The following is a 14080-nucleotide window of genomic DNA, read 5'->3' as shown; positions in this document are numbered from 1 at the left end:
GGGTTTAATATTTTTCCTAGAACTTTTTTTTTTTTTTTTTTTTTTTTTTTTTTTTTTTTTTTTTTTTTTTTTTAAAAAAAAAAAAAAAAAAAAAAAAAAAAAAGACTAAAGAAAAAAAACCTACTAAAAGAAAAAAAGTACTCATTTAATTTACGTGGAAGAAGACAGCTATTCTTGCTTCTACCTGTCTTTAAACAAACCTGCTTGATGAACAACGTTCTAGTTCTCTCTCATCAATAGTCAAAAAAGAACAGGTATCAAGAAGGAAATTTTTACATCGATGTTATTTTGTACTTTTGCCAGCTATGGCCCACAACATTACTTTGGGTACTATAGACAATAAATACCTATAAGTATCTTCTGGGTAGGTTTTTTGTACATAGTCCTGCAATTCCATCTGTGCCTTCTCCTGGAATTTTTCTATTTGGGTTGAACTGGTCAGACCAGGGTGATCTAAAGAAACAAAACATTTCTGTATGTCGATTGTTTCCCTATACATTGTGAAATATATGTAGCTATAAGACTCTCGCATTTTATTTCATTTAAATATTTTTCTTGTATTGTGATGTTTAATGTGTTAGCTGTATAAAGGAAACCACTCAACTGAACATTTGCTTCCCAGCTGCAGAATTAGCTTGTTCAGTTTTCTCTCTATAGCTGTTGTGTATCCAAAAGAAAGTGGGAAAAGGTTAAGCCTGTAGGTATGTACCAGGCATTGACCCTCCTAATTTATGTTTCTAACCTTACTTTTTTGAATGCGTTTGCCTCTGAGATATCGACCAACTGTGCCGACTGAGCACTATCAAGGGTTGTTTTCTTAACAGATCAATTTCTTGACCTTCCCGAGGCCATCTCATATTTTAATTCCAGCTGGTTCAGCTCTCCAAAGACAGTCACGTGATTAGAAAAAAAACACCAGAAAATACCACATATCTGACTGTGCCCAAAGATCTTCAGTGTTGTGTTCCAACTGCTCTGCCCTTGAAACAGTACAGAGCTAGCTTGAGTTTGGAGAGTTTCTTGCTCCTCCAACTTGAATAAAAACTCTAGTAAACCTATCCCTAACAGTACAATCTGCCAAAAAAATTTTAAAAGCAAATTTCAGGACACAAATACCTTCTAATTCAAGTAAGTTTTATTATAAAGAGAAAAATAATATCAATGAAAAAAAAAAACCAACCCCAACCTCCTCGGTAACAAGGTTACTCCTTTTCTTTGCATTTTGTTAAATTCAAAGTGGTAAACACCTTTGAATTAAAGTAAATAAATTACATTTCTGAGCAATAGTTTCCCTTTCACTCAGCCTGTCAGCAGTTTTAAATAAAACCTTCTGTGTCCTAGAAGCATGTCTCCACTTTTGCTGAAGAGACTGTCACTTCCCATTTAAGGTGCTTACCTTATCATTCCAGAAAATCTGAAGTGTCTTCTTTGAGTAAATCCTCGTATCTCATAAACACCTGATCATGCCTTAGGTGTCTGCTGTCATTTTTATTTGGTAACAAATGAAAGACAGCCTGTTTACATTTAGTTTTGGACATTTTGTGGAAGTTCCATATAAAATACAGTAGTAGTTCTGCTCATATTTCAGCAATTCCTCTTACGAGTGTATTAAAAATACTGATATTGAAGCCAACTGCTTTTTGTCACTGTGAGAATGTACCTCCTCTAATCCTTCCTGCCATTTACTTCACCAATATTGCCAAAACACATCCCAGGTAACTTCTTACTCATGGATTCTCAGCTGAAGACAACTGAGAGTCTAGTTTTCTAAGGCGGGTGTACAGGAATACCTGATACGTTGGACCTGTAAATAACATGGATAATGTTGCTCCAAAGTTATTTTTAAAACACATATTATTTGTGATAAATCATTATGGAACAATCACTTTATCTGCAGCTTAACAGAACGGTGTCGTGTCAAGACACTAGTCTCATTTAAAAAAAATGCTAAAACATTAACATGTGAATACTTATTATTTAAAAATACATGGTTACTAAATTCCTTACCAGGGCTAAAGAGGACTATAGCTTTAAGGTATGCATATTCATATCCATCAATATCAAGCTTGGCCATGCTGTTACAGAACTCCTGAAGTTTCCAGATGTGTTCCATGACTTGCTTTATTCTGTCTCCAGAAAGTTTATCTACAAAAAGATATAGCTTACTATTTCATGTGAGCTCAAGTACATCTGATATATTAACCAATATCTTTTTAGAAACAAGCAACATTTTAAATTCTTTTGTGTCGTTTGCTATCTTAAAGCCAGGTAACATATAAGGATGGTCTGAATTATTATGGAAGTGAAGATTTATAAAGCTGAGTCAGACACAGGGCTAGGAAACAGACGGTTAACGGTTTTGCACAATTTTGTCAGCACAGCATAATCTGCAACACAAATCTTATTCCGGTGATGTACTGCTCTGGGAAGAGACTCTCTAATTATGGTGAAATATTGTACAAATGGCTACAGTGATTCTGGGAACGAACAGAAACACAAACCAAATGCTATTATGCAATCCCAATTTTCAGTTCAAACGGTGCTGAGTTAGCTTTTCCAGAAGTGAACACAAGAGCACTAGTGACAGTGCTACTTTTTCCTCTGTCTGTACTTTAAAGAAGCAAATTCACCATTTACTGTGGTAAATAGCCTTTTTTCCTTCTGAGGGGATAAATTCCTTCAAATACATGTACACAGATTTTTCTGTAATTTGAAACATCACATTTCTTAAGTTGATTTAAAAAAATAAAATCTTGTATTATTTGTGGGTAAGTTACAATTGAGTGGCATTAGCTGCTCAGCTAGGGAGAGATTTCAGTTTTGGTAAACGTATCTTCTCTCTGATTGTGTATCTGCAGACTGAAAACCTTAGAATGAAAACTTCAGAGATTAAAACAAATCTTTGAATATATAATTACTATTAAAAATGTTCAGACATTAGCTAATTCACAAGGGATAAAACTTATTCTTGAGAAACACATTAGAATCATTTTATTCTAGTTGTGATCTCTCATGCTAATATTTCATAGGATTATAACTTAAGTATTTTACCTGTGGAGCTAACAGTGCATATATTTGCTTAGACCAGTGTGCCTTAAACCTAATAATGATTATTTTACATATTTTCTGAAACCACAATAAAAAGATTTAACAGAAGAAACATTTTTTGCACAATGTCTTGAAATAAGAATGAAAGCATAATCTGCATTTCTAAAATACATGAATTATGATGTGAGTCTTTAGTTACTTAAAATAGATCAACATAGACATGATGTAATGTTCTCATTTCTATGCAAAGTGGGAAACAACGGTGCAGAAACACTCAGCAAAAGTGAACTTGAATTCCAGAGTTTCCAAATAGGCTCGTCACTAATATGCTTCCTACATAAAGCTCTGAAATGTCTTCACTTTGTTTAGAATTTTAATGATATAATACACAATATAACTTTGCAGGACAGATAAATAAAACAAATCATCACCAAATCACATTAAAACAAATCATCCTCTTTTCTTGGCCAGTCTCAGGTAACACAGTATGACTGGAAGTACAAGTTGTAGAACAAATTTATTTTTCTCTTTTTTGAGACATGGGAACAGAAGTGGAGTCAGCTTAAGGCTGTAATAGCCCCACCACTTACCCCTCCACAAACTCATTGCCAGGCGTGCAGATGAAATAGACAGCTCTATTTATTCCGACAGATAAAACTAAAAGCCAAATGCTGTGCAGAACATATAATGTGCATGTTTCCCTGTTGGTCTTTTAAACTCTTGCTTCTCTCTCTGTGCAGGACAGGAGCATCGGTTTGTTGTATTTTGAGGGCTGTCCTGGCTCTCTTAATTTACCAAAAATGCCCAACAAAACCCACCCTCATATTCATTATGAAAGCATACCATCCATTTAAGAATCAAATTTCTAATTTACTTTATCATGATTAAGCTAGTAGAGTAGATTTTTTAAATGTACTTTACTAGGACTGAAGGATACTATTTTTTTCAGATTATGCACTTCTGTATATTTTATAGTTCCACAATCAAGTTTTACTCTCCTCAGTAAAAGCCCATTTTCCAGTTTCTGCTGTGTGCACAATAAAGGCACCACAAAAATCATTAAACAAATGGGTATCAAATAGTATTCTCTAACTACTTTTAACACACATTAAATTTAAGCTAGCTTTCATGTAACAGGTTGTATTTGCATTTTTAAGCTCCTAGTATTGAGTTTTTCCTCCTATGAAAAATGGAATGTTATTCTGACACTAATCAATCATATTGATTGGGAACATCCTGAAAGAAAAAAATGAAAAAAAAAAAAGCAACCGTACAGATCATCATCCATTCTAGATATAGTTATCATTATCAACAGGTCAACACTGAATTAAAAATTACATCAATCTTCCTAAGAGTGTCAAGAAAAACAGGTTGTTTTTAATGCTTCAGAGGGTACTTCAAAATACATTAATTGTTACTGCACAGTATCCAAAACCACTATACTTGCAAGAATATTCTTGTTGTTATACTTGGCAAATGCTGTAGTTTTACACTGTGAAGACAAGGAAAGTTCCAGAAGGAAAAAATTCTGATGTGCTTTGGAAGAAGACATCATTATTCTAAGAGAAAAAAAAATAATATATCTGGATAGGAGGAAAGCTCTGTGAGCACAACCAACTGGAGGATGTACTTGTCTTTCTCTATACTGCCAGTCAGATGCAGAAGACAGGAGAATACGTCCTCCAGTCTTACCCCCATTTCTTCTGTAGACACTTCTATCCCACAGAGATCTCTGTGGGGTCAGTACAAAGAAGCTGTAGGTCACCAGAGAAAAGGAAATCATGCAAGATAAGGTTCTCCTTCCCCTGGATCCTGGGAAACTATTCTGCCACAGGTTAGGAAACACCTCGTGAGAAATGCTATACAAACGTCCCCATAGTGTTGACAGGACTAAGCATGTCTCAGAAACCTACCTTCCTGAATGCTGTTCTGGAGGTGGTTGACGATAGCCGCCAGAATGGTGGACAGGCTCATGACCTGGGCACACTGTGCCAGGCCCAGGGTGAAAAGCTCGTTCCAGCAGGCGCGCACCAGGCTGGTGTTACAGTCCTGCCTACGAACAACACAAAATCAACAGCTCTAGGTGGCTTTCCTATCAGGCTGCTATTGTCCTATGTGTAATTACATTAATTATCACAATTAATAATAAGGATTAATGTATTGCAAACCACTTTACTAAGAGGCATATATTAGCATATTACAAGGATTTCAAAAGCAAAAAGAAGTGATAGGCTGACTACAGGAAACCATTTCAGGTTATCTGTAAAATGGTGCTCACCAGTTCTTTACCAAGACATATTTCTACAAATTAAATGCTTGCTTTTGATTCGGCTTTAGCTTCTGTAACGGCAGTAACATCAGATATTGTAGTTATCCCCTCCTCAGCCATCTTCTATTTTATTCTTCAAAAAGGAGAATATTGCATAGTCTTCACACATTTTAAAGAACTCATTAAAAAATAAACAATATCATAATTTAAAAATTCAAAATAGCTGAAAAGTGTTCAGATCAGTGCTTAAATCCATTAGAAAGCAAACTGTTCATCAGAGTATGTGCATTTACCCAAGAGCTTGAAATGCAGGTATGGACCTAGCCCAGTGCATAGAGAGGAAAAGTAGCCGTGATGCTGACTCACAGATGTAGTGAACATTAAGGTACTCCGGCATTGGGCTGGGCATCGTCAGCTGCAAAAAATAACAGTACAGTACAATATATGCAGTTCAGACAAACCAATTTTTATTATCCATGAAATAACCAGCAAAAACATTGAAACTATTATTCTACTCTGTCATAAGTAACTGTGTGAACGAAAATTGTCAAAGGAGTACTGTACTAAATAACTCATTACTACTGGCAAGGAATGCAAAATGGGAATAGGAGACAAGAAATGATGTGGGAGAGAGTTCAAATGTTTCCTCTTAAAATGTTTTAATATTTATTTAATCATAATTCAATCTATAGATTTCATTGCTCTGTGGAGTGTTAGGTAGCATCACAGTGATGTAAAAGATCTTTTAATACTTTTTACAAAGAAACAAAATCTAAATATCTAAAATGGAAAAGTCATGTAACAGGGCTCTACAATCACAAAACACCACAAATAGGAATAAGCAGGTTATGGTAAAAGTTTGACTACATTAAGTATTGCTTATTTCAGTAATGATCTTTGTATTTCTTGGCAATTTCATTACAGCAAGAGGGACACTCTAATTGTTTCTCGCATGCTATTTATCAACATGTGTGTATTTGTATTCAATTGAAGCTGAAAGGCTCTCCAAAATGCAAGACCTTTTTCAGCACTTTAACAGTAAGAAGGTTCTGTAACCTCTCCTTATATGAAGGAGCCTTTTAGATACAAGTTTTACACTATCTAGAATTATAAATGAATTAATCATGACATCATACTATCTGGATGATATGGAAAGTGATTGTCAACAGGAGGGGAAAGTGAAATAAATTTTAAAGGATTCTTTTGTCTCCGAAAAGGTCTTATGAAATAACACCTATTCTCTTTAGATACCGCACACCAAAGGTGAAAATCTTATTAGAAGCTTCGTAACAGCAGATGTTATCCTAGATTATATTGCCAAAATAAGAATAAAAAACCACAGTAAACTAATTTTGGGTTATGTCTTAAGTGTTAGTTTGTTTAGTAAGACATTTAAAGAAGCACATACCTTAAATGTGACATGTGTATCTGTAAGTAGGGGTCCTTCCACTTCAATAATTGGTGTTGACTGATCTCTACTAATTACATGAATACTCCCTCCTCCTGTAGGATCCATCCCATCTGCCAAGTTATGAGCTGCTGTACCATCTGTGGTATTAAGTGCTTTAGCCAAAGTATCAAATGCCCTGGGAAAAAAAAAAGTAATTAACAATGAAAGAGTGCTTCCTTAGATCTTAAAAAAAATTAAAATCAGAGTAGTTGTCAAATTAAATGCTATAAAACATTTCCACTTCAAGGTAACATACAGGAACTGTTTATGCCAAGGCACAAGGTCAGACTTTTCATTACAACCTGGCCCTTCTCTTCTGTTTGGACATTAAGAGAAGGAATAGGTCTGCCCATATATCGTTGGTAAAAGATCTCACTTGTAAGGGGGGAAACTTTTTACTATTGTAAATCCTGCTCTAATACTAGTAAAGGGGTCTGCTTGCACTTAACCATTCACTATCTCCTCCTTCTCACCTTGGAACATTTAACAGATTACATGAGGATGGATTATAGACCAGATGCACCCTGGAGAACACCGTGCAGTCCTTATCCTTGGTGTCCAGTTTCTCAGAATAGTGGAGAATAACGTCATTCTCTTCTAGACAACATGCCTGCATTTCCTTTCCCTTAGAATGAGATACGGCCACACACTTCTGATCTCACAGTATAGACAGAGCCTTACAAACCTCATGGCAGTAACAAGAGAGACTGGTCCCTGCACTCCTATATACTCAAGCTGTAGCTGGGCCGCTGCCAAAATAAGGCAGTGTAAATTCCCTTTGTATGATAACAGAGCTTAGATTTAAAGATTAATTTTGTGCTCCAGTTTCATACCAGTGGGCAGTATTATAATATAATGCTGTTTTGCAGATATTTTTGTCAAGAAGTTGAGGTGTTGAATTTTTTTTCTGCTTTAAAGAAAGAATATGAAGTTGACATAAGTCAAAGTAGCAGTGTTGAGTATTTTTCAATATCAATTCGCTCACTTGAAAAGTTTAAATAAAGGACTTAAGAGCCTGATGTTAAGATCCTCTTAAAAATCTTCTACTTGAGTGACAATAGACAAGTATTTTTCTTATTTCACTATACTGCTAAACCCCTCCCCCAAAAAATCTCCAAACAAAAGCCCCACCCATAAAAATCTGAAGCTCTGCTGGAAACTTTAAAATTCCCATTTCTCTCATTAATAAAGACAAAGACTTCAAACTCTTTCTAAACATTAAACAAAATTTGAAAGTTTGTTAATCTTAGATTATCAGCATGTATTATGGCATTTTTTTCCCCATTCTCTCCCCCATCCCAGCTGGGGGGCAGTGAGCAAAGGGCTGTGTGGTGTCCATCAGCCTGCTGGGTTAACCGCAGCACCCCTGAAAAGCAGGGTAAGGGCATGAGCATTGTGCATCCATATAACAAGCCTCTCAAATAAAACAGTACCAAGTGTTGCTATTCTCAGAGCCTCTCAAGGTCACAAACTAGTAATTTATTATTTTACCAAATACAAAATCTGGTCTAGCTTCAGAACACTGCATCTATAATGCAGGACACCATTCCTTCACAACAAGAGGACAACAGCCAAACCTGGATTTCTAAAGAAGGGTTATTGCATTTCAAAGTAGGGAGCAATCTCTACTGTGTGTGGTGTCACAATGCCAAATTAATCCAATGAATGAGTGTAAGTATATACCACGCAGAATACAAACTGCTAAATAAGAAGCAAATATAAAGGCATACCGCGTAATCTCACTTGCAGATTGCTCTTCTTGTTGAACTTCAGAAGTATCTCCATTATTTAGAGACTCACTGAGATTAGCAAGAGATGTTACAACATTTGCTAGTGTTCCTAAAGCACCCTGGCTTGTTTCAGCCTAAAAAGGAAGACCTATATTAGTAGATATAAATAACAGGTGACGTATCACACATAAATTTTTCCCATTTTTGTTCTTTTTCCCTTATGTACCTTTTTCTTCCTCCTGAACACCTACAGGAAGAACAATGGCTCACAATGATCTTTAAATCCTCTTGTAATCACCAACCCTATCCCCATCTGTCACATCATGTGAGGAAATTCCTGGGGCTGACCTTTTGCAGAAATATGCCCACGAAAAAAAAATCATGTTACTTTTTATCAGCTTATTATCTCCATTTGTAAAGACCTTCAGACTTATGCCAACCTTATCTTTTCAAGAGGAGGAATTACTTGTGTCAATGTAAATAGCTAAAATAATCTGAACAAATAAATACATATGTTCAGAATTTAATTGAAAGAATACCTTGGAGTCAGCAGCTAGGAGGACTGTACCATCGTCCCTGATCAAAGGCTGCTGGATATTCACAAGCATTCCCGGATCAAGAAGACCTGCTGATCTGTTCAAAAGCATAAGGCATCTGACAGTCAATAGTATTTTACATGAAACAGAAGAATGCGTAACAAGCTATGTCAGAATAAAAGAATATGTTTTCCTTTCCTGTGCAAAAGCAATGACAGCTTATAAAATATATATCCTCTCATTTGCTTTGTATGTTGGTTTATCCTATCTTCTCTTACTCTCAGAAGTCACTTAATAGCTCTATAGTTACGCATTAGACTTTGGAGGAGGGCGTAACTGTGCATTCCAAGTTAGGCAATGGACACCACTGGAGAAAAAAAGTTACGTCAAAAAAAATATATTTTACATTCCAGAATACAGCCATAAACGGTCATGTAACCAAGGCCTGCATGAAATCCCTGCTGTCTTTACTTCTGTCACTTTTTGACCAAACCTCCTTTCCCTTTCCTGTATCTAATTTAGGGAGAGAGTAGGAATTCTTTGCAGTCAACAAGGATAAGTTTATTTGTTCCTTATACAACGCTCCTAATCTCCATAACCCAATAAAAATACACACACAACAGGTTCAGACCACAGGGAATTTATAGTTTAAGGGCTCCGAGACTGACAGCTAACATGGTGAAGTCCACAGGCAGCAAATTATCATGCGTTTTATAAATCTGAATCCTACATAAATAGCAGAGAATCACACACTTAAATGGCTATAATATTTTTTATAGGACTCTAAGAGATGTGTAGCTCAAGGAAATCTCAAAGAAGCGAATGTGTCTGAATAGTGCTTTTGAACAATCTAACTTTCAAATTCCTGTCTAACTCTTGCAAACTCAAATTTAAATATACATACAAAGAATCTGAATATTGAGATCCAGTATCTTTAGGTAGCTATTATCCATTCATAAACTAAGTAGACCTGCAGTTTTAAAAGTGTGATATTTAACCTAGAGTTCCTTTTTATTCTATTTAGAAAAAGACAAATCTTGCCTCTACTTATTATGATAAGCATTTTCACACCTACTGCCTATGGAGACAACTGACAGCATGGGAACCATCTCAGAATATCTTCCATTTAGTTAAAGGAAGTTGCTGTTGTTTTGCCACTGTTGTGATCTGAATGAGCAGGCACTGCAGTCTCCTTTGCTGCTGCCTTCAGGAGAAGGAAGACCAAGTCTGCCATTTGCAAATTAGATTTCAGAGAAGTGCTAACCTCAATGCATCCCAGCATAAGCCTACGTGCCTTTTGCTTGAATATCATATTTGCCCTGCCTGTGCTTTGCCTGGCTGGACAAGAGCCAGCTCTGAACTGGACACCACTCAGCTGTACTCAGACATAAAACCTTTCATGAGAAGTGGAACAATCTAGGTGAGTCTTGGAAATGGAAACAGATGATCTCTGAATTGTCATTTCGTTTCACTGGTCAGTCTGGCCTCAAACCACAACAACTGTCCAATTCTTTAGAGCGGAGGGGAAAAAAAGAGTATAGGTGTGCCTGCAGATATGCTCAAATAACCTTAAACAAGACCTGTAGAACTGAGGTACTCACCGCGTCCCATCTTTATCTGCCACAAATGTTGGAGTTGCTATTAGAGGGCTTCGTAGGTCTTTTCTGATATAGATTTTTTCAGTGGAAGCTGCACAGTTGGTTGGTTTTTCACGTTGTACATCAAAAGGCTTTCTTTCACTTTGAACCGCTACATAAAGAAACAAACATGCAAATTTGAAAGGAAATAATACAACTAAAACATACAAAAAGTGAAATTCTCACAGTAGTAGGACTTCCATTTGTGCAGTTACAATCATGTATCAGCTCAGCGCAGAACTGGAAATTTACTACGAAGACTGAAGAAACACAGGCTCCAATTTTACTATAGCTATGATTATTTTAAATAAGAAAGTCACAGATTTATCTTTTGCTTTAAGTTTTGCTGAACTGGAATCAAGGCTTGCTACTTCACTGATATTTAATGAGATAAACATCCTACAGAACGTGTTTTCAAATCGGGGATTTTTTTTGTTTGTTTGGTGGTTTTTTGGTTTTGTTTGTGGTTTGTTTGCCTCTTTTTAGAAGTAAAGCTATACCTAAGTGTTGGATGCAGTGATACATTCAAAATAATGCAAACCCAGAACGAACCCAAAAAAACTCAAGACAGGCGAGTTACGTGAAAGAGGCATGTTAATTCCCTGCAGGACGAGTCTCCATATGATAGGCAATTCACTGACATCCATTCATTCCACCCACTTAGGGAACAGTGTTCCCAAACTAACCTTTTCAGAATTTAAAATATTTCTACTTGATAACTGGAAGAAAATAAGCTCAGTCTCCAGTATGCCAAACAAGTGTGGTAAGTCTTTTAATAAGAATACTAAGAAACAGTAACTTTAATTTTAAAGGAAGTAAAAAGTGCATTTTTATAATAAAAGTTTAAACTAAAATTTACACTAAACTTTACAAGCTCCTCTATAGCTTGGCATCATAACATTCGACTGCATTGATTTTTCACCTAAAAAAGAGGACAATACAATGAATAAGACTATGAGGATAATAAAGAATTTTTTAAAGTGTGGCACTCATATTAATTCTCACGCTTTGCAAATGTAAGGCATAGTAGAAATGGAGACTATTTCTGTGCTATTCATTGTACCAGCTGATCATAAAACAGTTTGAGAACTGCTTGAGAAAATTAACATTATTAACAAGCAAACAAAAAAATTCAGCCCTCCTCTATAGCCCTTTTGAATATAACAGTAAAATACATCAATATGTCTCTCTCTGTCTAACCAGCGAGTTATTTAGTTCCTGATTTTATTTTTGCCAATATTGTTACTGTCAGCAAAATTTAAGGGCTTAAAAGTAGGTAGATCCCTTTTGTTGGCTTGACAGATACATATTAATCAGAACCTGACCCTATGCCCAATATAGTCAGTGAGCATATACCCCACTCATACTGGAATAAGAAAGTTTTAGCTTCTGGAAACGCAGCCGTTTCTCTTGTACACATCTCCCTCTGTACTCAGCACAGTGTGTGCAAAGCACAACAATCATCACAACAGATCTGGAGTTCCAGAGATCTCCCTATTTACAGCTTCAAGATCTGCCTCCCTTGAACTCTGTGGTTGGAACTTATCCTGTCTAGATCAGAGTGGAAAAAGAAAAGTATTTCTTGGTTCATCTTAAATTCTCCATAAATTTATCACAAAACCACCAGATAATAGGCTTCACGAAGTGCTAGACTTAGAAGCAAAGGTGCTATACACTGGAAACAAAATACACTGAAAGTGCTTGGATGCTAGCAGTGGAATTGTAGGAAGCACTGTGTACAAACATGAAAATATATTGTGTAAAATATGACAGTTTATATAAGGCCTCATTATACAATGCTCACAAAGGACCAATATAAAAATCTAAGGAGAAAAAAACCAAAAACAAATGGGGGACATAAACTACTTTCTATCGCTGGTTAAAAAAGCAGCAAAAATAAACCAGAAGAAAAGCAGATTCTGAACACGGAACATTAAATTTATGTTCATCCATGTTAAAATATTTTGTATTATGAACGACACTGTGCTTGTAACACACATTCTAGGTGGGCTCCTCAAAGACTACAGTAGTACCAGACATAGTTCCAAACACATCACTACTGCACCTCAGACATGAAATGGTGAAGGAAGGAAGGTAAGGTAGGTGCTTTGGCTGCCAAAAGTTCCATTTCTTTCAAGCAGCATACACCAAAAGAGAGAGAACACACTAAAAAGTCGTAGTCCACATATTTATTATTTGGTAGGCACAGTATCACACTGGGTACTTAACACTCACATTCCATTTTCATGCCCATCTCTAGACATTTCTTAAGCCTACAAAACTGGCAGCGATTCCGGTGGTGTTTATTGATGATACAGTCCTGGTTGCTACGACAACTGTAGGTCAAATTCTTTCTCACGCTCCTTTTAAAGAAACCTTTGCATCCCTCACAACTGACAGCACCATAGTGACGACCTAGGAAACATATATATTGTTATCAGATGGACAGTACTTTATTTTAGCATAAAAATATTTGTCTTAAGCAAGTAAAACATTGTACAAGTCACCCTTTAATTTTACTTTGTATTCTTACCATCATTTTGGACCATGAAATCATTGTTAAAGTCTTACAGGATGTTTCTTGTTTACCTATTGTCAGGGCTTTTTGGTGGGAGAGTGGAGAGAAGAGAGGAAGGTTAGGCCCATTTCTGAATGAGAGGCCTATGAAGCGGTAGTTCCCGTTCTAGACAAGTACAAATGCAGGTCTATCTGCTGTTACAGATTACACAATACAAAGAACATACTAGCTAAGAGTTTAAGTAAATTCAGAATATTAGTAATTTTACAACAAAATTTGAAATGATATCTTAATTTAAAATTTCTATACATATCAATTCTGTTATTTAATTACATAAACACTTAAAAAAATAAAAGAAAGCAAGACAGAGAGACAGTCTTCTATGTAGAATGAAAACATAGTCCACTTTCTTGTCTAATGTATAAATATTACCTTGCAGACTCCTTGTTATTGCATGGATCTGAAACACTGAAGATTCACTTGATCTCTACTTGCTTTTTTCTGGGATAGTAAAAGATCAAAATCTACCAGGATGTATTTAAGTTTGTTAGAGAGCACTAAGAAGTGCTTTCCTGGAGCAGGCAGACTTTTCTAGGAGGCATGTTTATTGCATGGTTGCCCACAGCTGTGAGGAGCCAGACTAAACGCTTGAAATAATCTCTTTCATACCAGGAGCTTTTCAATCATTATTTCGTCTTTCACGTCGAATCATCATACACTCCAGTTTAAGTACAAACTAATAGTCTTCCAAGCAGAGTTTAACTATTCTGTGTGTACAGATAGAAAGTATAATGTTACCTTTTTCCATTTTAGACTCAATTGCTTGGCCCATCAGCATGGCTAAGATCAGTTAAAAAACGTGAAACCTCCTCCCTTCATCCCAGTCATCCTT

At 36.0% G+C, this 14080-nt stretch overlaps 1 protein-coding gene across 10 annotated transcripts in view; it reads right to left on the bottom strand.

The window, feature by feature from the left end:
- The window catches only part of NR2C2 (nuclear receptor subfamily 2 group C member 2), a 39949-nt gene that overhangs the window by 10580 nt on the left and 15289 nt on the right, over positions 1-14080 (bottom strand). For 6 of the 10 annotated variants that reach the window (XM_014946723.1, XM_014946715.1, XM_014946717.1 and 3 more), the window contains 9 exons: positions 12906-13085; positions 10635-10782; positions 9037-9130; positions 8498-8631; positions 6726-6903; positions 5611-5732; positions 4962-5101; positions 2008-2145; positions 348-453 (listed from right to left, as the gene is read on the bottom strand). In XM_014946723.1, the coding sequence (XP_014802209.1) occupies positions 348-453; positions 2008-2145; positions 4962-5101; positions 5611-5732; positions 6726-6903; positions 8498-8631; positions 9037-9130; positions 10635-10782; positions 12906-13085 (1240 nt within the window). The other 4 variants (XR_001412571.1, XM_014946720.1, XM_014946722.1 and 1 more) reach the window with 4 other exon arrangements.

This window comes from Calidris pugnax, unplaced genomic scaffold, assembly GCF_001431845.1.
Source record: "Calidris pugnax isolate Ruff unplaced genomic scaffold, ASM143184v1 scaffold81, whole genome shotgun sequence".
Lineage (NCBI taxonomy): Eukaryota > Metazoa > Chordata > Aves > Charadriiformes > Scolopacidae > Calidris > Calidris pugnax.
This window is presented reverse-complemented; position numbering and strand designations above follow the sequence as displayed.